The 25,361-nt window shown below is 38.1% G+C and overlaps 2 protein-coding genes across 7 annotated transcripts in view; both read left to right on the top strand.

The window, feature by feature from the left end:
- The window catches only part of axed (BTB/POZ domain-containing protein axundead), a 177,269-nt gene that overhangs the window by 129,427 nt on the left and 22,481 nt on the right, over positions 1 to 25,361 (top strand). The window lies entirely within an intron of this gene.
- PGRP-LA (Peptidoglycan recognition protein LA) overlaps positions 1 to 25,361 on the top strand; it is a 65,295-nt gene that overhangs the window by 17,453 nt on the left and 22,481 nt on the right. The window contains exon 1 of one of the 2 annotated variants that reach the window (XM_073984207.1): positions 17,795 to 18,805. The exons of the other annotated variant lie outside the window; for it this stretch is intronic. Coding sequence (XP_073840308.1) covers positions 18,703 to 18,805 — 103 coding nt within the window. The 5' untranslated portion in view covers positions 17,795 to 18,702. Of the gene's footprint in view, positions 1 to 17,794; positions 18,806 to 25,361 lie in introns of those variants that run through there. 2 annotated transcript variants of the gene reach the window in all.

The following is a 25,361-nucleotide window of genomic DNA, read 5'->3' as shown; positions in this document are numbered from 1 at the left end:
CTAGTAGGGTTTTGTCCTGTCAGATCCAGTTCGTATTTTATGGCCGCATCTAAACCGGGCTAAAATTACACTTTTTTGCATTTATCGGGCCTTTATCTCAGAAACGATTAGGAATTTGGCCTTGCTGTCGTTGGCAATATTGTAGCCCTGAACTAGTAGAACTTATCCTTTGAACAGACCATATAGGAAAAACTCCAATTAGGGCATCAAAATCTATAAAATATAGAAAATTTTACATAATTGCTAATATTCTGGTCAGTATCGGCTAAACTATTGGGAGTTGAACCAATTAACCTTTTGCAAAAATCTTCCAAATAATGTTCAACAATTCAACAATTCTTTAGAACATTCTGAAACTCTAAAATGCTTACTTCATGTTGTTTCAGCGGTATTTTGTATCATATCTTTTACAACACGTATTTCAAACACAGTTCACACCAACAGTTTATTCTCGCATTTCGGATTTCACTACATTATTGACATTTTTATTAAATGGTCGTTGAAAAATGTACTGAAAATAGAGGCATGGAGGCATTTTACAACAATGACATGTTCTGAAGAGTTGTGTATTACATTCCAGGGAATATTTTTGCAAAAGAAAATATTCAGAAAAAATTAACGATTTTGGAGTTACGATGTGAAATGTATAGAAATTGTGGAATTTTTACATATATTTGGAAATTTGAGGCAATAAATGTAGTTTTTCGAGTTCATTATTTCTCCAAATATTTTATTCTTGTTCTTATCTACCAATTTGCTTCAGAGGTCAGAAGAAGATTCGCATTGGTTTCAGAGATATAGCCCTGAATTTCTTTAAAAACTCAATACTTAAGCAGGTTTAGATGGGGCCATAAAATCCGAGCTGGATCTGACACAACAAAACCCAACTAGGGTTTCTTGTCGTTTGGGTCTGTACTATCAAAAAATCCTCAGTTCGAATTGTTTGCACAAGATCACCTTAAAAATGTTGCACAGTGTAATCATTGCGAGATTCTAATGTAAACTTAGATCGGGCTATAGAATAACACTGTGCAACATTTTTTAGGTGATCTTGTGCAAACAATTCGAACTGAGGATTTTATGAAAGTACAGACCCAATAGACAAGAAACCCTAGTTGGGGTTTGTTGTGTCAGATCTAGCTCGGATTTTATGGCCCCATCTAAACATGGTTAAATATTGAGTTTTTAAAGAAATTCGGGGCTATATCTCTGAAACCAATGCGAATCTTCTTCTGAACTCGAAAAACAACATTTATTGCCTCAAATTTCACAATATATGCAAAAATGCCACAATTTTTATACATTTCGCACCGTATCTCCAAAACCATTAATTTTTTCTGAATATGTTCTTTTGGAAAAATATTCCCTGGAAAAATATTCCCACAACCCTTCAGAACATGTCATAGTTGTAAAATGCCTCCATCCCGTTGTTTTCAGTACATTTTTTAAGGACGATTTAATAAAAATTTCAATAAAGTAGTGAAATCCGAAATGCGAAAATAAACTGTTGGTGTGAACTGTGTTTGAAATACGTGTTGTAAAAGATATGATACAAAATACCGCTGAAACAACATGAAGTAAGCATTTTAGAGTTTCAGAATGTTCTAAAGAATTGTTGAGAACATTATTTGGAAGATTTTTGCAATAGGTTACTTGGTTCAGCTCCCAATAGTTTAGCCGATACTGACCAGAATTTAAGCAATTATGTAAAATTTTCTATATTTTATAGATTTTGATGCCCTAGATGGAGTTTTTCTTATGTGGTTTTTTCAAAAGTTAAGTTCTACTAGTTTAGGACTACAATATTGCCAAAGGCAACAAGGCCAAATTCGTAATCGTTTCTGAGATAAAGGCCCGGTTTGGATGAGACCATAAAATCCGAATTGGACCTGACAGGACAAAACCCTACTAGGGTTTTTGTAGTCTAAATATGTACTTTCAAAAATACAAGAAGTTGTTTGCATTTTCAGTGTTGCATAGTGTTATCTTCCCAACAACCATCGAAATGGACTCCAACTGCATATCTTTACAAATTTCATGTTCGTGAATTACTTTTAGTTTTATAATAAAATGCCTGTTCCAAAATCTACAAGTTTTGTAGTTCATGTAGTTTTGGAACAGACCAAAAATCTTGGAAATTTATACTCTTTTGTTGCGGGTAGAAATAATATCGCTGATATCTACACGTCGGCTTGCTTTTAGAGATCTCTAGAGAAAAAAATGTAACGAACAGAGAGGAGAGACTTTTTCAGGAAATTATTAATTAATTTTTAATATACAACATTTTCTTTCCAAAAGTCGTTACTTCCTTCTTTTCAGATTCTTGTTCCTTTTCGTTTTGGACATTTTGTTCAAATTTCGAGAAGCGTAATTTGATTAATTTCATTCTATGTCAGATTTAGAACAGGCATGGGAACTTTTATAATACCAGTTCGATTCTATTTTTAGCTCTTCCTTTTTATTCCAGAGTCTGAAAGAAGTATCGACCTAGGTACAACACCAATTGTTTAGAAGTTGTAGTTGTCTGATATGCAGGAAATGTAAGACAACCTTACGACGAGAGTTTTAACAACTTTGGTCGTGGTTTTGAGTCTCCGATAACATCAAACCTATTGTAAATAATAAACCTTATATAGCTTTAAACATATTAAGATAAATAAAAGAAAATATATAAGTCTGTAAATAAAAACACAACGCCCACTGGTGCATGTGTTTGTTTTTTTGTGGCCTTTGGGTTTGTATTTATATTATATCTAAACAAATATTTGTTTGCACCCTAACATAAATTTGTTTGTACCCAAACAAATATTTGTTTGCACCCAAACATAATGCTTGGTTTACATTCGGCGTCGTTTCGTGATTTCGCGCGAAATCCAACAAATTTATCATGATATCGCATACAAAAATGAATTTTTGTTTAAAGAGAAGTGTAAGTCTTGCTAGATTTCGGAGTACGGGAACTCATTTTTAGCAATAAACGGGAAAACTACTGCAAGTAGTAATATTATGCAGGTTCTGAACACAACTTTTATCTATCAGAATTTCATTTTTTTGATTTTTTCATTTGTTAGTATTATACACAATTAATACGATATATAGATAATTTTCGAAATAAAGCAGTAAAGTTCTATGTTGTCGTATTTTTTGATGACTAATTCAATTTACAACAGCTTGTTTTGAAAATGCATGTTCGATCAGCTGCGCATATGTACCTACCTTGATTATTGTGATATGTTTGAAATCAACAAAAAAATAAGTGTTAACACCGGGGTGTATTTCAGGATTTCGTGAAATCCGGTGGATTTTGGAGCTTAAGTGTACACTTGGCATAAGTTTGTTTTAAGGACCCAAACATACATACATATGTATGTATGTTATGTTTGGGACTGATTGCAAACAAATATATGATTGCTGCAAAATATGTTTGGGACATATGTTAGAGAGGCCTTTTTTCCTCCGTGTACGATTCGCGGGTGGTTGACTCCGATCATCAGGCATATTTCGATGTTATTTTAATGGGTAGACAAAGGCCATGGTCTCTAACAAAATCGAATTGGTACATCAGAACACCTGCAAAATTTTTGTGCAGCACAGTATAATTAATTTTTATTTTAAGCTCCAAGTTTTAGAAAATTCCTTTGGCAAAATACTCCAGAACTAGTTGTTGTTTCAAGAAATCCCACACCCCTTCGTGTATTTTGGTTTACATTTCTGATCATTTCAACCCTGTTTAATTTACTATCTATATGTTCGAAACGCCATCAGACTAGGGGATAAATTGGAGATCCCACATAACTATTCGGCAAATATAATCATTTATATAAGAGAATCTCATGAGAAAATCACGAGAAATAGTTTTTAATTCACGTTTTCTGACTTTTTAATAACACATTTAAGGTATTGAAGTTCTTAATATTCTTGTTTTACATAAATAATAAATTTATTTTAATTATTCTGTGATAGTTTGCTATGAAGTAGGCCATATTGAACGTGAAATTAATATGCCATTAAAATGCAATAAAATTGCATTCCAAAGTTTTAGCCCAGTCAATTACAATTGTGATTGGTTGCAAAAAGTTATTCGATGCCAAAGGTAATTTTTAAAAGGAGTTTAAGTTTTTTTATCTATCTCAAAAGCATGAATGCTTACTAAAATAAAGCAGAATATAATGACCATAAAATACTCTACTGATTAAAATACTCTATCTGATTACAATTTCTTCCTGGGGTACCCAATTGCATCAATACACAATTTGTTTAAGAGACATGCCTAAATACGTCCGTATTTCCAAAGCGTGTGTGGTGAAAAAATTAGAACCAATGAACGCAAACAAACAAAACGATTCCCGTACCAATCACACAAAGTCACAAACTTTTCAGTTTCTCTGAATCGTTTCGCTCTCAAAACAAAACCACAAACTTTTCAATGCAAAAATACGAAAATCGTATGATTACTGAAATGTACTTCAGCTGTGCTTTGCCGAGTTGTTTCATTCACCACCGAAACAAAAATAATTTTTGGCAAACATTTGCTGTGCGAAATGATCAATGCCACACTCAGACATACGCACACATTTGATAGCTTAACAACCCTCCTATCTCTAACATCAACCCTGCAAACCAATCGTACCGACATCGTAACGAAATCGGAACAAAATTCGGACGCTACGTCCGCCGTCGGATCCGAAATCGTAACGATATCTTAACGAAAGTTGTATGAAGTGGTTGACATAATTTCTGAACGAAATGTCGGAGCGAAAACGGATCAATTTCGTTCAGAATTCGGAAAAAAATCCTTGGGAAATTCGGAAAGCGATTTTTTTCCTCCGAATTTTCGTACAGATTTCTGAACGATTTCGGAATAATGTCATATGAAAATAGGAGGTGCTTTCCGTAATAATGTCGTATGAATATCGAAGGAAAAAATTTTTTCTCTGACGTTTTTTTTTTTTATTGATCAATTTTTCTTTGTCATGTTTTTTATTGGAAGATTGTAATTTCAAACGTATCTAATGAATTTCACTGTTGTTATCATTTTGTAGTTACACACCTTTTTCAGATGTAATTCGAAACATTCCAGTTGTAATTCGTAACATTTCATTTGTAATTCGATTATTTCATTTGTAATTCGAAACATTTTATTTGTAATTCGAATTATTCCATTTGTAATTCGAATTATTCGATTTGTTCATTGAATCGTTCATGTGTTTTGAACTTTTTCGTTTTCGATCTGTTGTTGTCGAATTGAGAACTTTTCGCTATTCGTTTTATCGCACTCACGAATGTAAACAAAACAGCGAGTTCAGTCAAAGTGGGTTATGTTTCGTTTTATATTGTTCCTATGGAAAATACGGAACGAACTCATTGGAAATGTTTCATAAAGTATTTTTACGTACGCTGGGAGCGATACCTAAAAATTTTATGTGGAAAGTTGTATACCCCTAACGAAGACGTGGACCTATACCGACAAATTTCAGGTGTAAAGTTGTATACCTCCAACGAAGACTAAATACCAAATTTCAGTAATTTCGGTGTAATATTGAGGCCATAACCTTCAAAATATCGGTACCGTTCTATGGAGGCTATATGAAGGCGTGGAAAGTTTTATACCCCCAACGAAGTCTAAATACCAAATTTTAGCCATTTCAGTGGTATATTGAGGCCATACCCTTCAAAATACCAAAGAAGACTTGGACGTGGTGGAAAGTTTCATACCCCTAACGAAGATTAAATACTAAATGTCATCCACTTCGGTGGGATATTGGATATGGGCAATTATCGCGACTCTACTTTTCGAAACATCCTAGGAGAATATTTCTGTATCAAATTACAAAGCTCTATCTTAGAAATTTCGAGCTGAATCTTGATTTCAACAGACTGACGGACGTACAGACGGGCATGGTTATATCGACTTAGAATTTCATGCTGATCAAGACACTTTTGCAAAAAGTGTTTTTGATTTCCTTTGTTTTTCGTTGTGTTGATGCTGTTCCTCAGCAAAATATTTCAGTATATTTTCAAATTTTTTTGACAAACCAATATTAATGAAGTTGTGAGTAATTCTTTGAGCGCGATATCTCTGGAACCGTTAGTCAAAAAAAGTCTGAAAGTATACTAAAATGTTTTGCTGATGAGCAGCATCAGCGCAGCAAAAAATAAAGAAAACCAAAAACTTCATCTCGAAAAAGTGTCCGATTTCACTCAGAGTCCCCATATATACTTTATAGGGTCTCCGGCGAATATTTCGATGTGTTTCAAATGGAAAGATAAATAAAATTATACCCTCCATATTACTTGGAGGGTATAAAAAATTCAAAAATGTTCTTTCTACAAAATATAAAAATATACTGTATGTAGGAATGTAGGTGTGCTACTATCGATGAATCAATTTGAGATAGTGTTGTGAAAACTGCATAAATATTTGCAACGTGTAAAAATTACATTAAGCGTACAATGACCAAGTTATGTTTGGGAATTTACGTCAATATACCCTCATTGCAGCCTGAACCAGCACCACCACCCATGCCATTAGAGTTATCTTGGGCCATGCTACGTCAGCGATTAGCTACTTTTTGCAACTTAAGCTGAGGCATTCGAAATTCGTGACTTTTTATCAGTCATTCATAACCGGCAACGCTGGCTAAACTATTAACGCCATAACAAAATAGCTTGTTGATGCCAGTGATGGAATTTATGGCATTTTGTACGTTTTTTTTTTGTAATCATATTTTTTTGTGGGACATTTATTCTACATTAAGAATCAGTAACTTATTTTAGAAAAATAAGGAAGATTTTACTGTGCAAAAATAAATATTCAGCACCTTAAGAAGATAATCTGTCAGTGTCATTTATGATAAAAATTGTGCAGACGCATCGACAACCTGTCATTACAATATTTTTTAAATGCCTAAATCGATTTTAAAACATCTCAATTCCAAAACTATTAGAAATTAATTTTTCACCAAATCCAACAAATAATCACATTTTTTTTACAAAAAAAAAAAAAATAGAGCTCAATGCTACACCACCGTAGTTGAAGCTATCCAATTCCAAATATATTAGATATTTGTCACTAAATTCAAAAAGCATTCAAAATGTTTACGAAGAATTATAGATTAGTAATTTAACAGCGTAAGAGAATATGGCTTACAAAACGATACATTTTCACCGTTTAATTTCCGTTAAAATCGATAACTATTTTTGAATAATTTCGATTGCGCTTTCGATTGTGTTTTTATACGATAGTAACGAAATTTATTCTCAAACAGATATTCAATCCAATATCTTATAACAAAATCACTATTAAAATGATTAAATCACTATTAAAATTAAATATTAATTTACATTAATTCTTAATAACGCCTGTTATTGTGAAACTGAAATATAGGCGTCATATTGAGGATACTTCTTTCTAATGTCCTTCCGCATAATATTTCTCTAACAATTACTAAAAGTGCAACCTCATATAGCTTTAAATGATTTCATTGATGTTCTACTGATTAACAAATACGACATAAATTTCTTGTGTATCTTTGCAGTACCTTTTGAGGATTATTTTCTCCTCTGAATCTGACCACCCCTTTTTCGCGACTCCATACCTTGATATTAGATTCCAATTTCTGATACAAATACTAAGACTGATATACTACAATATATTTATTATATTAATCTGTTAGATGACCTCCCAATGTGACTATCCGCTTATCCTACCATGTTGGCACATTTTGACCCTTTGCGTGATGATAACACAGTTTGTAGATTTCCAAACCAATAATAAATTTGAAATATTCAATTTTAATGTTTAATGCTATTGGGGTTACTTCCCTTTCTTTATCTACCCTCATTTTTTATTCGTGACACGTTAGATTGGTTTGCTTTATTCATTTCTTTTAATAGGTTTAAAAGCTCTAAAGCTTATAATAAATAATGAATCAGAAAGACATACGATATTTGCAACTCATTTTTGAGTTACCGCAAAAATCGGTAACATTAAAACGCAAAATTATGAATGAAAAGTTCAAATAAAAGTTCACAACACTGTTGCTATCGGTAGAAATTTACGACTACTTGTATTGGTCGCTAACTTACCGGATAGTATCGTTAATTACCGAAATTGTAAGCATTTTAATTTTACCGACATTTGTCGCTAACTCAAATTTTGAGTTAGAAAATCGCACTACTGCTCCTATTATATTTTTCTAACACTGTAATTGGTAAAAAGACAACCTCCAGAAACATTGAAGGATTTCACGGAAATATTGGCTAAAAGTACAATATTGTCAATATGTTTTCCTTTGAGGTACCTCGCTCTGCCACTTCCAAATTGCGACACCGTACATTACAATGATGATGATTCGTAAGAAGTTAATGAAAACTTAATACAGTGTTGAATCGAAAATATCAAATATTTTTGGGGAAAATGGCAATATTTTCTTGGATATTATCTGAGGATATAGTTCCCAGCATAAACTAACTCCATGTAGTCTTTTGTCAGAACAAAATATTTATTAAGTTGAGTATATTGAGTTTCTTGGTTACCACACTCAATTCGAACATACTCGGTGAGAGCATTCCGTCGTCTATAAATTCACTAGTCTATATATTGGGTCCATTGCTGTGTCTCCTGAGCCTTCCCACCTTATTTTTTTCGCAACTTCACAGATTCTTATAAGATTTAGCTCAATCAGGGTTGATGTTTCTCACATTTATAGTGAGTCTGATATACTATATTTATTATTCCCATACATTATGGGGTAGCTTTCCCATTGAACGACCCGCTTACTTTTCAGTTAATGACATTATGGACTGTAACATGGTGATGACTCTTACATGCCACAATTCTCAATACGATGGTTAGGTTAGGTTAGGTTTAGGATGCGCAGCTGCCGTGCTGGCAGCCACTCCACTCGGAGACCTTGAGGTCCATTGTGATCATCCTGACTATTGATGTTGTTGTGATATGATGTGGGTTTAAGTCGGCTATTGATGAAGTGATTATTGATACGGCTATATGGTGAAGTGTGAATGTAGATGGTGATGATGTGAAGTGGAAGTGTGATATGTTGTGTGTAATCGATGAGGTTGTATGATGTTACGTGTGGTGATGATGGTGTACAGGAGTCATGAGCTGTGATGTATGTTCTGAATGTTGTCCTTTGTCTGCATATGATGATACAAGGCTATTGATGATGATGAAGTGTGCGGTTGTGGATTTTATGGATAGATGATGGATAGTGTTGAAAAGAAGATTCACAGTAGATGTGTAGCGGAAAGTGTAATGTGTTTCTTTCTATGTGCGGGCATGTGTTATGTTGCGTAACTACAGATTGTGGTGATGTGTGACTGATGGGTATATGGTGATTTGTGCATACGGTATACGGTGGTGCGTGAGTGCTGATGGTGTAGTGTGTTTTTTTGCTATGGGCGATGCTGTACGATGTTACGAGAGTGCAGATTGTATTCTGAATGGTGCTGTGGGCCTTCAGATGATGATATGGTGAGCTAAGTGGAAGGAGAATGTGGATTAGGTTGGAAAGATGGAAAGGAGGGAAGGAGAAAGTGTTAAGACAAAAGAGACAAGAATAAGAAGGATGAGTAATTGTGAAGGAGAGTAGCAGATTGTTTTAAGAAGAAAGAGATTATTTTTCTATACTATGCTAAGCCTGTTCTGACCCGCCCCAGAGCCACTTTAGACTCTTGCAGTAAACCACCAGGATAGTAGGGTCAATAGAGGAGAAGTAAGACAGAGAGTCAATCACGTGTACACCAAATAGTCTATGCCTTTTGATCATCAGTCTAGGACATCTACATAAAAGGTGCTCGATTGTCTCCGTTTCCTCCTCATCCTCACATAGCCTACAGTACTCAATGTTGTTATCATCCCACTTACAAGTCAAAGATCTTATTCTACAGTGGCCGGTTATGACCCCTGTAGCGATTCTGATTTCCGACTTGCAAAGTGAGAGAAGGGACGCAGTTCTACGCCCTGAGATTGCCGGCCAGATTGACTTCGACACCTTGCAACCAGGTGCGTCTTGCCAAATTCTTACGGTTTTCTCTGCATAGAGCTGGCAGAGTTTGCCGAGGAAGTAGCAGAGCGGTGGCTTGACATAGTCCTCTACCATAAGGTCAGAGGACTGGGAGCCTCGCCTTGCTAATTCATCAACAATCTCATTCCCTTCAACATTGCAGTGCCCTGGAACCCAACAAAGGTTGACGCTTAAATTGCAAGTTTTTAAGGTGGACCTACATTTTTGAACGATCTTAGATTTAATAGTGTAGGATCCTAACGCCTTAAGGGCAGCCTGACTATCTACATAGACTGTAACTGTCCTGCCTGCGTTGTCCGTCATTCCTGCTACTAATTCTAAGGCCTTCAATACTGCGAAGACTTCAGCCTGGAAAACACTGCAATTTGCATTAAGCTTGAACGAGCGTTTAATGTTTAGCTCTTCGCAGTACACCCCCGCTCCAGTACCTACATCCATCTTCGAACCATCAGTAAAGATGGAAAGGCTATCGGGTAGTGGTCTGCCATGCTCCCATTCACTTCTATCAGGGATAATCACCTTCGCTACATCGAAATCCAGTGAAGGCGAAATGTAATCGGTTACACTCCTCCCAACCCTTAGTCCGATCTGACTACTTAGCTGTTGTAAAATGCTAGCATGTCCAGACCCTGAAGAGCGCCACTGGTTAAGCTCCTTGAGCCTCAAGGCACTACGGGATGCTTGGTACTGAACAAGAATATCCAGAGGCTGGATGTTCAGCACTGCATTCAGTGCTGCCTGAGGGGTGCTCTTCACTGCTCCTGTAATTAGAATTGAAGCAGATCTTTGCACAGTAGTTAACCTAGACAAGTTTGGCTTGCTGTTCAGCGCCTGCCACCAAACAAGACATCCATAGGTCAAAATTGGGCAGACCACTGTCATAAACAACCAGTGAATCACATGCGGTCTCAAACCCCAACTTTTACCTATGGAGTTCTTACAGGAGTAGAGTGCAACTAGACCCCTCTTAGTGCGCTCCTCTGTGTTCCTTTTCCATCTGAGACGATGGTCAAGAATCACTCCCAGGTACTTCGCTTCCTTAGAGAGATTTAGCCGTACTCCATCCAGCGTTGGTGGTACGAACTCGGCGGTTTTCCTTTTTCGGGTAAAGAGCACCAGCTCTGTCTTAGCCGGATTCACACCAAGGCCATTGATGTGCGCCCAGCGTGAGAGTTTGGCAAGTGCTCCCTGCATTAGATCAGACAATGTAGACAAAAATTTCCCACTAATGAGGATGACTACATCATCCGCATAAGCAACTACCTTAGTTCCTAGTTTGTCGAAATCAGTGAGTATCCCATTTATCACCAGTAGCCGGAGTAAGGGAGACAGAACTCCCCCCTGAGGAGTGCCTCTGGTAACAGATCTCCTGATGGAGCTCTCCCCAATATTAGAATTGATTAGCCTGCTTCTAAGCATGCTATCGATCCAGTTTATTAGGATAGAGGGGACACCCAATGATTCTAGAGAAGAATGAATGGATTCGAGTTTCACATTATTAAAGGCGCCCTCTATATCCAGAAAGGCTGCCAGAGTGAAATTCGAATCATTCAGATTTTTCTCTATGTACCCTACGACACTATGTAGCGCTGTTTCTGTCGATTTCCCTTTAATGTAAGCATGCTGTGAGTTGCTTATAAGGTCTTGGCCTATGAAAGTTCTTATTTCTAAATCCAATAACCTTTCTAAAGTCTTCAAAAGGAAGGAGGAGAGACTAATCGGCCTGTAGTCCTTCGGCAACGAGTGACTTGGTTTCCCAGCTTTGGGAATATAGGTCACTGTTACCTCCTTCCACAGTGCCGGAATGTGCGATAGTCGTAGACATGCCCTAAAAATCTTCTGAAGAATGATTATCAAGACGGCAGGTGCGTTTTGAAGCATCGCTGGGATAATACCATCCGGTCCCGAAGACTTGTAGGGCTGAAAAGTGCTAATCGCCCATGAGATTCTGTGATAGCTTACTATCCTGTCGACAAGTGCCAACTCCTCTGAGGTGTGGGTCCTCCTCGTGTTCACACCGGGTTTACTCGAGCAGGCAACCTCGCTCCCAGGGAAGTGGGTTCCTGTTAGCAGGTCTAGAGTCTCTAGAGCGGAGTTAGTCCAGGTACCGTCATTCCGCTTGATGCTCCCAATGGGCTTAGGATCCTTTGAGATCACCTTACGGAATCTAGCTGCTGCATTAACCCCCTCTATAGACTCACTAAAGCTAATCCACGAATTTCTCTTAGCCTTCCTGATTTCACTTTTATACCTATTGAAGCTCTCTCTATAGAGATCCCAATCGGCATCAACTTTAGTGTTATTAGCTTTATTATAAGCTTTCCGGCTATTCTTCCTAAGTTTGGCTAACTCTTCGTTCCACCAAACTGGTTGAGTTCTCCTACCAGGATAAGATAATGGGCAAGACTTCTCATAGCAGCCCTTGAGGACACGTGTAAGATCTACAACTTGGCCATCTAATCCCTCCGTTGTGCGTGGTTCAGAGAACTCGCACAACCACGAGGAAACAAGGGAGTTGTAGTATTCCCAGTTTGTCCTCCTTGGGTTGCGATGAGGCGGTTGCCGTTTACACTCATAGCAGACTCGAAAGTGTATCGCCCTGTGGTCCGAAAAGGAGCACTCTTCCGATACTCTCCAGTCTACTATGGATGTATCTTCCATATTTGTAAGGGTTAAGTCAATGACTTCCTCCCTTACCCTATTATGGAAGGTGGCAGTATTACCCCTATTACATACTCGCAGATTATTAGCTAAAATAAAATCGAATATGGACTCACCTCTCGCATTGGTGTTACTGCTTCCCCAGTGGAAATGATGAGCATTCGCATCACAGCCCATCACTAACCTGCAAATGCCCGTAGTCTCCTCCACCAGTCTGCGCACCAATCCGTTAGGTGGGTCGGGTGCATCATACGGCATGTAGACCGAGGCTAGTACCAAAGCCCTACCGGTATCTTCGTCTAGCCTCACTACAGTCGTATCTCCATCGCTGTAATTGTAGAGTTGGATAAGATTAAGACTTTTCTTGGCTACAATACAGGTTCTTACCTTCTCACCATTATTGGCGAAGAATAGTGAGAAGCGCTTATCGTTTAGTCCAGAAACCCTATTTTTGTATAAATAGGGTTCCTGGACCAAAGCGATATCTATATCAGAAACTGTGAGGGAGAGGAGGAGTTCAGCAGCCGCAGCCTTGCAATGATGCAGATTAATCTGCACCACTCGCAGGCCATGCTGCTGAACAACCTCACTGCGACTTCGGGATCCGGAACCGGAGTCCACCAGAACCGAAATACAGCACTCCCCCACAGTTTCTGATGTAGTTAGCACTCTCACTATCTATGGTGAATCTCATCACCATGCCTTCTCCTTCTCTGAAGAAGTTCAGCAACCTCCAATCGTCGATGAAGAGACCTCTATTCTGCTTTCTGATCATCTTCATGACCTCCTCCACGTCAGAGTCTGGAGGGGGGACCCATGTTGTGGCTACGATCCTTCGAGGTATCTCTTCCACAGGAACCGCGGCCAGCCTGCAGCCCTCCCAGAGCTCACCAGCGCCCTCGATCGTCTGGATGAGAAAGTCCTTAGATTCCTCGTCCTGACAATAGAGGACTTTGATGCCCCTATGAGCGACTGCCCGGCCAAAGCCGGTCTTCCTGGCGTCTACCTCGTCGGACGTTATGATCTTCCTAAGAAGACGTTCCACCTCTATCCAGTGTGAATCGCTGATCCTCCCATCCAGATCAGCTCTATCAATAATCGCTACCCGAAGATCATCCGGAGCGACCATCACCTCGGAGCCCGCTGACACCGATGGTCGTTCAACAGTAGGTTGAGAAGGTTTCAGCCCTTGGTCGGCTTGGTCGGCCTTCCCCGGTTGAGCCTTCTCTACCTCCTTTTGACCGGCCAACTTTGCGAAGGACTTCACCTGGTTGTTCGACTGATGCTCCACCACCCTCTTAGCAACAGGATGTGGATCTTCGGAGGACCTAACCCTCTTAACGCATTCCTGCGCAGATGTCCTCGAAGATCCGCCCTGTTTTGAGGTCGATGGGCCATCCCTCGAACCCGCCACATGCATCTTCGCCGTGTCAGCCCTGTGCCACGCTCCATCTTTCCTTCCTCCAGAAGAATGAGATCTGACAGTTGCAGACGATTTTGCAATGGTCTGTTGACCAGACCTTTGCACAATCGTCGCCGCTGCTCGCTCTCCACCCTTCTTATCCCCTGCAGGTCCAGCCGCAGCCACCGACGAAGCAGTCGATATAGGCGGTACCTTTAGCGGCTGCTTAGCTTGAGGCTGCGTCTTTTCCTGCGCCAACTTCGAAACGCCAGGATTCACACCAGTGATTCCCGAGCGGATCGTCGTGGTAGGGGCCGACGAGGTCGAGCTGCTTGGTCCTACCGCAGTCAAAGATGACCGCAAAGGACTCGAGCAACTCGACGCCATCGGTTTAGTCGAGGTCCCTGTGGAAGATGCTCTTTTCACAGCCGCTGAGCTGGAAACAGCATCCTTCGCAGGGGTTGGGATTCGGTCGATTGGGAGGAAGAGTTTCTCAATGTGAGGATATTTCCTTTCGAAACGCCTCACAAATTGAATCTTCAACCCAATCTCCCTGAATTCCGCCTGAGTTACCTCAGTTGGATTCCTGCCGATAAATTTCGTGCAGTAGAACACGGCTCTCCGATAATTATATTTATCCTTCCTTAGCCTGGCCCTTTTTGACTTGGTTGAAGGGGAAAGGGGGGAGGCCGTCGTCGTTTCCTCCTCCGTAACCTCCTCAACCAAAGCATCTTGCCTGCATAAGGAAGGTTTGTCGGAATTGACCGACACTTCATCCCCTGCGGGAGCAGGATCCCCAACCGCGAGGTTTGAGCTCTCCAAGGCACATGGGAGAACTTCTTTGGACGATTGAGACGGGATAATTGTGATATCCATCTCATCGTCCTCCCAGCTCTCCCAGTCCCATGGAGGGGGGCTCTCCTGGCTGAGTCGGAGGGTCTCGCTATCCTTTAGGAGATCGAGCAACTCCCTGCTCTGCTGGTTAATGGCGTCACTTACTGCGTCAAGTGTCTTATTGTCGTCCCAGCCCAGGGATTGGGTCGTACTAGCACGAGGTGCATCATTGTCCGGGTTATTTGCATTGGTCGATACCGAGGGTGAATTAGAATTGGGGGGTTTAAAGTTTTTAAAATTGATGTCCATGAGAAAAAGGAGTAAATGGGGGAGATGAGGACGATCATGGCATAGCCCTCCACTACCATGACTAGAGCTGAACTACTCGCTGAGGTGCCCAGGTATCAGCGAGGCTCCGTTCTAATACAGTTGGTACCCTAACTGCAAACCTTTGGAACACCGATGAGCACGAGGTCGCATAACACCCCGGTGTTAGGGGATCTCACCATTATTTTGGTAGGAGATCGCTACCAAATATGTGTCACTCAGTCCAGAGATGCACTATGAATTTCTAGTGCATCGTGTTGGTGCGTGACAGAGAGTGGATAACCTTTGGTCAGTCACAACCTCCCAGTTCAACACTACAAGAAGTTAAATGAGAGTGTTGTGACGTCTAGCCCCCGCATCGCGCCAAGATTGTTATCCCCGGCGGGGGATAATAAAGCAAAAATACATATTAATTTTTGTAGTTTGATTACACTGCTCCCCGGTTAACTACCTTTTATAAAATTCTAAAAAATTGGGGTAGTTATGCGGGAAAGGCAGTTACGAAAATCTCGCATATCTACCTCATGTGGGTAGTTACAAAAATCTCATCTCAACCTTACAAAAATGACAACAATTAGAAAACAATAAGTCAAAAAATAAAACCAAGTCTAAGTCAATAAGAAATTTATTCATCTGTGATCATAAAATGCATTTTACACATAACATGTTTTATAAAACATTCATCATTTAAGTTGACAATTCAATACAATATCTTTCAAATAAATGACGTAAACTCCCAAAACACCTGTTTTAAGTGCAAGTGTAAAATGCTCTTAACACCATAACATCCCAGCAAAATGTTCGATGCCAAGGATGCTATTGAATCATGGGTGCAAGTGATCTGGCATGTCATCTTTTTAGCATTTCCACTCATGAATTTTATATGAGCGTGACCACCATAAGGTGACATTCATTTTCGGATCTTAAGATGACATTCATTGTCGGATCCTAAGCATGTCATTTTGACCAATGCTTTGACATCTCATTTTCACCAACCCTTTGGCATGTCTTGTTTGGAAAATGGAAAATTCTGTATTAAAATGTGATTTTCATGACAAACCAAACTCTTTATTAATTCAAACTAATTCATAAAATAATTAGAACTAATTTATCAGCATAAAGTTTACACCCAAAATTTCAATTTAATCACCGCCGCTGCACCGCAACAGAGTTTACTTCGTCCACTCTCAGCCACTGATTTTGTTTCATCTTACAAAAGCTTTTCTATTATCTTCTCATCACCAGTTCAGATTTCAACATGGACTCCAACAGCACTCCTTTAAGAATTTCTAGTTCGTGAACCTACATTTAATTTGTAATTTTTAATTTTATAACAAAAATTTTGGAAATGTATACTCTTTTGTTTTGATGTCGCTACTTGTAGGGATGTACAAATCGACTTGTTTCTTTGTAGTGATATGTACAAATGATTCAAATGCTGATGAAAATATCGGATCTTTCACGACTTCCTTTGCATGGGTTTAAATGCTAATGAAAATATCGGATCTTTCACTACTTGCTTTGTACCAATGCAAAATATGCCATGAAATCACGTCATCGCATAGAACCCCTTCCTTCAAATTTTGCTGGGATATCACTGGACATCTTCATCACAATTCACGTAGTCATCGAAATCGATTGTCTCAGAAATATACCATTGCGGGTAATAAACCGAGAAAAGTAATAATAAATGTTCTTTTTGGGAAAATATTTGATAGGTAAATATCCGAATTGGGTACTTATAGAAAAGTAGTTAACCGGGACAGTTTGAACTCATTTATATTAAAAACTTTTGGGGATTTAGATTATGAGGCAATTAAACGGGAAAGGCAGTTAAGCCATTGCCTACCCGCATTCTTTTCGAGACACGTTCGATTGGATTTAGCATAACTTCTTATGAGTTGATAGCCTTTCAAGCTTTCAAGCTTATAGTGGTTAAAATAGATGATATTTGGTATTAGCATCTCAAAGGGGAGAGTAGCTCCCTTGGCCCCACCCAGCTTATTTTGCTAAAGATGATGTATACTTACTTCCCACTAAGTTTGACCAAATTTGGAGAATATATCTATTACCATTCTACAGATATTCGCAAATTAAAATATATGATATTTGATATTGGTAGCTCAGAGCAGAAAACTGCTGCCCTTAAAACCCCACCCTTCCCCCTTATTTTGTAAGAGATGACGTATACTTACTTCCCACTTCCACTCCCAATCGACAAAATTTGTAGACCATATCTGTCATCATTCTATTATTATAATCGCATATAAAATTTACATTTTCTGGAGGTACCTATGATTCTGATGCTATATCTCCATATCAACGCCTATTTTAATTCCAGGCGATGCTGTAATGTACTCTGAAATTTTCAGGAACATCACTTAAGCGGTTTTTGAGTCTATAAGGCACAAACAATTTTTTTTTATTTTATATATAGATAAACAGTACGTAAAATCGTACTCAATAATAATGTGTGTCATCGCTGATTGATATGAATGGTTGGTTGGTTTACTCACATTGTCGCCGCCTCGTAGGAAGACCAGTCAAACCACCAGCAATATCACTCAGAGAAACACCAAACATCCAACAACCATCACATAAGCGATTTTTGTTCATTATTGTATATTGTGTGTTTTGCTCCGCTACAGCGGAATACGTACAACAGTCGACGCTATGACACCATACGCCACGCTTAAATAACCGGTAAAATGTCCAGAAATTGTAAAGCATCGGAATCATCGAAATTTATAAAAAATAATTATCAACAAATTGTGGTTCAAATCACTGGCGAGCATTAAGTCAAAATAGTAATCTCAGATTCAAGTGAAACCCCAAATATATAATTTTATATTCCCATCTAATAATCCAACGTATTCCTACATCCATACATAAATATTCATATGTGAATACATATTGTATGTCATAAAAGTGAATGTGTCATTCGATTAATACCATATACGCGGGAGGGAATTTGTGTGGAAATGTAACAAAGAAAAAGTCGAATTAAGACCACTTATGTCAAAGCCAATGACACTATCATGGATATACGGTCGTCGCTCACAAAAGATGATAAACGCAAATGAAGATAATTAAAGATAATTGTGTGCTTTGTTTGATTCGTCACTACTCGTAATAATAATTCTAAAACTGAAAGAAAAGGAGAAGAAGACGGTCTTTGTTTAGTGCAGTACGTGCTGATATCTGAAAACGACCATCCGTAGTGCAATCAAACATATCTACATACATCTGTTGTATATGAGTATACCTAAATGCCTTTTTACGAATTACGAATCGTTGAAATATTTGTGTTTATTTTTCCGTCGTTTGTGCAATAAAGAACAAAACCGAAAATTAAAAAAAAAAAAAACGGTATAAATTATCCTCCCTTTTGTTTTCAATTCCCTCGGACAAGTGTTTCGCAATAAAAACATGAAGTTGCTACTGAAGGTCAATTCACAACGGACTCGTCAGCGTCTCAATCATTTTGGTTCCTTTAGTTCTAAAGCAGATTCACCATCAAAACCTGGAAAAAGTAAGCAGATTAAAAGAACTGTAAATATTTTGTGATCAACATTTTAGGATACCGATTTTACCTGACATATATTTTATTTGTTGCTTTTTGATCACCGCTCAGTGATTCAGAGTTTCATTTTACTGGCCAATCCAACAGTGCAAAAAAAAGAAAATCAAAAAAACACTTTTTGGAAAAGTGTCCGATTTCACTCAAATCCTCCACATGTTTTTGATCAGAACATAGACTAATGAACATACAGACGACGGATTACTCAATTTTTCCGCGGTCAAGTCACTCAAACCCGAAAACTCAAGAAAGTTCGAAGACGAATTTTTATCTGAGGATATAGTTCCCATCAAAAACTAACCCTATGTAGTCTTTTTCCATAACGAAATAGTTGTTAAGTTGTATTTTTTTTTTTGGCATTTTATATTGAGTTTCTTAGTTACCACACTCAATTCGAACATACTCGGTGAGAGCATTCCGACGTCTATAAATTCATTAGTCTATGATCAAAATAAAATTCCAAGTCGATAAACCTATGTCTATTGAAATCAAGATACAGCTCGCAATATTTAAGATGTAGCTTTATAATTTGGATCTTTACTACTCCTAGAATGTTTGGTATTGAAAATGGACTATATTGGTCCACGTTTAGATATAACACCCATAGGCCGCACCTCCAGATTTTCAGTATTTTAAGGGTTTTAGCTTCATTATCCCACCGAAATGGCTGAAATTTGGTAGTCAGTCTTTGTGAGTATAAAACTTTTCCCCAGTAAAGGTAGAATGGTACATCCCTCTTTGGGAATTTTGAAAACAAAAACATCTGAAATTTGTTTTTAGTATTCATGGGAGGTAAAATACATTCCTGCAGAGATATATTTACAGCGATACCTCGCAATTTTCGGTATTTTTATAGTTTTAGTTTAGTTTATCTAACCTAACTGGCTAACATTTGGTATAAAACATTCCTGCTGAGTATTACCGGTATAGATCCATGTTTTCATAATGCAAAGTATAGACATGGACATAGTATACATAGTATTTATGTATGTCTTTGCGAAATGTCAGGTTATCCACCAAAGTAAACAATTGAGAAGTGGAAACCTGAATATCGCGATATTGATATTGTTTCCCATGCCATAAATTTACACGTAATTTATAATAGACCGTTAACATAGTCTTATCATGTAAGCTGCGTGCGTTAACGATAACATAATCGTTCACACCCATCATAGACTAACAAAAGTATAGACAAAGAAATCCTCTCACTGAGTGTAAAGTGAGTCAGTTGGATATGCACTCAATTTTTAAAATTGCAATAACTATCAATTTTTAAACTATTTATTCTTGTAAAAGGCAATATGTGGTTAATCTTGGCCGCTTCTACATCTCTATGCACCCATTAAAAAACTACTATTTTTTCGATAAACTTTTTGATTCATGTGAAAGTTTTGTCCATTGTGTAAAAAGAACACAACATACATATTCCCACGTTACATGTTCCTTTTATGGTTGCATATTTAAAGCGTTAATAATAGTACGGTTACATTAGAGTTTTTTGCCGGGTTAATCCACTTCATGAGGACTTATTTGACGTTTGCTCTATGGAATTGACATTTGAAACCCAAACCCATTGGGTTAATCCGGCGTATTAGTTTTATTATCTACATACGTACTTATATATGTTCCCACAACACGCCGGAATGGACATTCTCATATCAATGAGTGTACTCCGATTCATATTAGCTCAATGATAAAGGGACCAACTTTCTATCGCAGAGTCCGAACGGGGTGTCTGAAATACTCAGGATATTTAAGCTAGCATTACACTGAGGGCATTTGCCACCGCCAAAAATTTTGATATTCTGTTAAGGGATTGAACCGCAGGCCTTCTTAGTTTAATGCCGCAGGCCTTCTTAGTTTAACCGCAGGCCTTCTTAGTTTAATGCGGACGTACTTACCACTGCACCACGGTGGCTCCCGGTCTTTATTATCTTCGTTAAAAAAGATTTGAGTGATGCCAAAATGGTTGAAGGTACTATCACCAATTTTTGATGACGGTCACAGATGGCGCGAATTTTTATACCCTCAGCATTAATGCTAACGAGGGTATATACACTTAAATACGGGTCTCATCGAAATAATGGTTTTAGACCCCAAGTATGTTTGGACGAAATGTGTTTCAGACATTTTGGAGTCGATTTAGCAATGTCCGTCCGTCTGTATGTCTGGTGCGCACGATAACTCTCGAACGGATGAACCGATTTGGTCCAAAATTTGGCTTTCGCAATATTTTGTCCAAACTTAGTTTAAGTTTGCACATCGTGAAATTTCTATCAAGCTTAGATGAAGTTCCAATATGGACTCAATCGGTCCACGCCTTCGAGTACCTCCCACACAAAATTTCGGAAAAGTTCAGTTTAGGACCTGCTCTCGAATCGCTTTGATTTTTGTTGTAACAACTTGTATTCACGGCACCCCATGCGGCGGTACAAGTTTCATCAGGGGCAAAACCGTACTTCCTGCGAAAATAGCCTGAAAGGTTAAAAAAAACCCTATGACACCGTGTGTAGTGGTTGGAGCGCAAGATAACTCTCGAACGGATCCACCGATTCGATCCAAAATTTGGCCTTCACAATAGTTTGTCCAAACTTAGTTTAAGTTCGAAGATAAGCCATATCGGTTCACTCCTTCAGGTACCTCCCACACAAAACTCTTGAAGGGAAGGACCAGTTTGGTCCATACTTTACCGATTTGGTCCATATATCTACCAGGTATAGATCAGGTTTGAATATGGACTTTATTTGCCCATTCCTTCGGGTACCTCCCACACAAAATTTCGGTTAAGTTCACTTTAAGACCTGCTCTTGACTAACTTTGATTTCTGTTGAAGCAACTTGCAATCGCTGTCTCAATAACAACGGCAAAAGTTTTTTCAGTGACAAGTCCATACTTCTTGGGAAAACAGCCCGAAAGTTGTAAAAAAACCCTATGGCACCATATGTAGTAGCTGGAGAGCACAATAACTCTCTAACTGATAAACCGATTTGGTCCAACATTTGGCCTTCGTCATATTTGGTCCAAACTTAGTTTATCTTCTAAAGTGGCCCATATCGGTCCTCTCCTTAGGATACCTCCCCCACAAAAGTTCAACATTAGTGTCCAAGTGCAGTTTAGGGTCTGTTCGGAGATCCTTTGCAAATTTATACCGATGATGTTTTTTGTGGTCCTGTTTACAGCCATATATGTTTTCCATGGACATGTCCATGCTTCCTGGAATACTGGTCCAACAGGTATACGATAACCCACTGAAATGACTGGTGGGCGCGATATCTATCGAAAAGATATGACTCTCAAACTAAGATCCACTTCCGTAATGCACTATGTCGGTCCGTTCCCTCCTCCCTTTTGAACTTTAATCCTAATCCACATTTTTGTCAGCAAGTTCAAATGTCCAAAAAGTGCAACAAAATTCTGAAAAGACCCTAAATACATTCGATCTGTCCGTAGATGAAAGTTCCAATTCACATAGACTGAGCGTATATCTCTGTCGGCAAAGCTGACTGATTCTTTTTTACTTGTTGTAACATACTTATAGGCGAATCATTGTGGTCGTAATGCTTGGTTTACATTCGGCATCGTTTCGTGATTTCGGAGGCGTTTCGTGATTTCACAAAATTTATCATGATTCTCATACAAAAATCAAATAATTTCATTTAGTGATTTCAGCGAAATCAACATCGAAAGCACAGTACTCATTATATACAACAGGGTTGTATTTGCCTAAAAAATTACCAAAAGTTGCACGTAACACAATAAAAAATGTAGATGGAGAATTTATGTAACAAAGGAATTTTAATATCAAAATTTGTAAACAAGGTGAACAAAATAAATTCGTTTGGGTGCCACCGTGGTGCAATGGTATGCACACCCGCCTTGCACGCTAAAGGTCGTGGGTTCGATTCCCAGGTCAGGCAACATCAAATTTTCAACGATCGCAAAATACCCCTCAGTGATGTTGGCGACATTTCCTGAGTATTTCAGCCATGTAAAACTTCTGTACAACTGGTGTCTTTCAGGACACGCGTGCGGTAGAGCTGGCAAACCATCGATATTCCCAACATTAGATATTTTCGATATAATGTTTTAAAATATCGATAGCTATCGATATTATCGTTATGTTGTCATCGCCATAAATTTGGAGATGAAAATGGCGGAAATGTCAATGATTTTCTTGAAATTATGCAAAAGTAGTTCACAGAAAAGTAAACAACTGCTTTTATTTTATAAAAAAAAAATTAAAAAATACATTTTATTTTACCGAAAAATGTGTACGTGTGACTACGGACCTACTTTCCTACACACACATAACCCAAAAGCAGCGAAATTTCCATTTATTTCAATGGATTTCAGGTTAGGGGTTTTTATTCCGATCATATCGATAGGCAAAACTATCTATCGATATTACATTTTTAAATAATAATCGATATTATCGATAGTGCCAGTAGGCCCCATATCATTGAGCTAGTCTGAATCGGGGTGCACTCATTGATATGAGAGAAATCCCCCATGTCCCATCTGGGATGTTTGTGGAGCAATTATTATATTATTTTTCATTGTGTACCCGTACTTTTTTAAAGCAAAAGAGGGTATTGTCAAAAATTACTTTCCAAACAAATTTGCTCAAGTTTCTAGTTCCAACTCGGCCAAAGCAGCAATTAGGAGAAGAGGGTGTCTGTCATTCAGCGCCATTTTTGGTTTAAAGGGAAGCACAAGTTTCACTAGTTTTCTAAGTACGGGAACTCATTTCGAGCACAAAAAGGGAAAAATAGTGCAAGTAGTATTATTCTGCAGGTTCTGGAACACAACTTTTATCAATCTAAATGATTCAAAATTTTTTCTAAACGATAATACAATTTTTTATTTGTCAATTTGTTAGTATTAACTGGTTAATTTACGATAACTTTCAACATAAAGCAGTAATGTTACATATTTCGTATATTTTAAATGAAAAATTTAATTTACAACACATTTTTTCATTAATGTTCAATCAGCAAAAAAATAAGTATAAACAACGGGGTGTATTTCAGGATTTCGTGAAATTCAGTGGATTTCGGAGCATGAGTGTAAACCAGCTATAATACACTAAATAATATCAAGAGAACCTCAGACTTCATTTGATGTTCTAAACAAATTGTTTTTTACTTGCTATGTGTTTATTTCAGCTTAAGTCCATATTTAGTTGATTCAATATTTAAATAACAAAATGTATAACAGTGGGTAATGAAATTGATTACTACGAGCGGAGGCAGAGAAATGAGAAATTTGTACTGTCCTAAATCTGTTTTCTTTATTTGTTCTCCATCATAATATGGATAGTATAATTAAAATTGTCATTCCGTTTGTAACACACCGAAATATTTATGGCACACCCTATAAAGTATATATATATATATTCCTGATCAGGGTAAAATTCTAAGTCGATATACCCATTTTCATCTGTCCGTCCGTCTGTTGAAATCAAGATACAGCTCGCAATTTTTAAGATAGAGCTTTGTAATTTGGTATAGAAGTTTCTATTACTCATAGGATATTTGGTATTGCAAATGGATAAAATTTGGTACTTAGTCTTCGTAGGGGGTATAAAACTTTTCCCCAGGAATTTTGTTGGTATAGGCCCACGCCTTCATATAGCCCCCCATAGAACGGTACCTTCCGATTTGCGGTATTTTGAAGGTTGTGACCTCAATATTCCTCAAAAATGGCTGAAATTTGGTATTTAGTCTTCGTTTGGGGTATAAAATTTGTCATATGAAATTTATCGGTATAGGTCCACGCCTTCATAAAGCCCCCATAGAACAGTACCTTCCAATTTTCGCTATTTTGAAGGTTGTGGCCTCAATATTCCTCCGAAATGGCTGAAGTTTGGTATTTAGTCTTAACTTGGGGTACAAAACTTTTCATATGGAATTTGTCGGTATAGATCCACGCCTTCATATAGTCCCCATAGAACGGTACCTCCCGATTTTCGATATTTTGAAGGTTGTGGCCTCAATATTCCTCCGAAATGGATAAATTTGGTACTTAGTCTTCGTTGCGGGTATAAAACTTTCTCCCAGAAATTTTTAGGTATAGGCCCACGCCTTCATATAGCCTCCATAGAATGGTACCTCCCGATTTTCGGTATTTTGAAGGTTGTGGCTACAGCAACCTACTGAAATGGCTGAAATTTGGTAATAAGTCTTTATTGGAGGTAGAAGCCTTTCTGACTCGAATTCGTCGGTATTGGCCAACGTTTCGATATAGCTCCCATATAACGGTACCTCACGATTTTCCTACTTCTTAAGGTTGCTACGTCAATATCCCACCGAAAGACTGAAATTTGTTATTTAGTCTTCCATGGGGTTATACAATATTCCAGAAGAGAACTATCAGTATATGTAGTTCCTCGTGTTCCTATATGCCCCTTAGATTTTCGGTATTTTGAAGGTTTACCGAAATATCGGAAATTTGGTATTTAGTCTTCGTTGAGTCTAAAAATTTTCCGCCAGAAATTTTTAGGTATAGA

This window comes from Musca autumnalis, unplaced genomic scaffold (assembly GCF_047663935.1).
Source record: "Musca autumnalis isolate F117 unplaced genomic scaffold, ASM4766393v1 scaffold_4, whole genome shotgun sequence".
Lineage (NCBI taxonomy): Eukaryota > Metazoa > Arthropoda > Insecta > Diptera > Muscidae > Musca > Musca autumnalis.
Note: the sequence above shows the minus strand (reverse complement) of the source record. Positions and strands in the feature narration are given on the sequence as shown.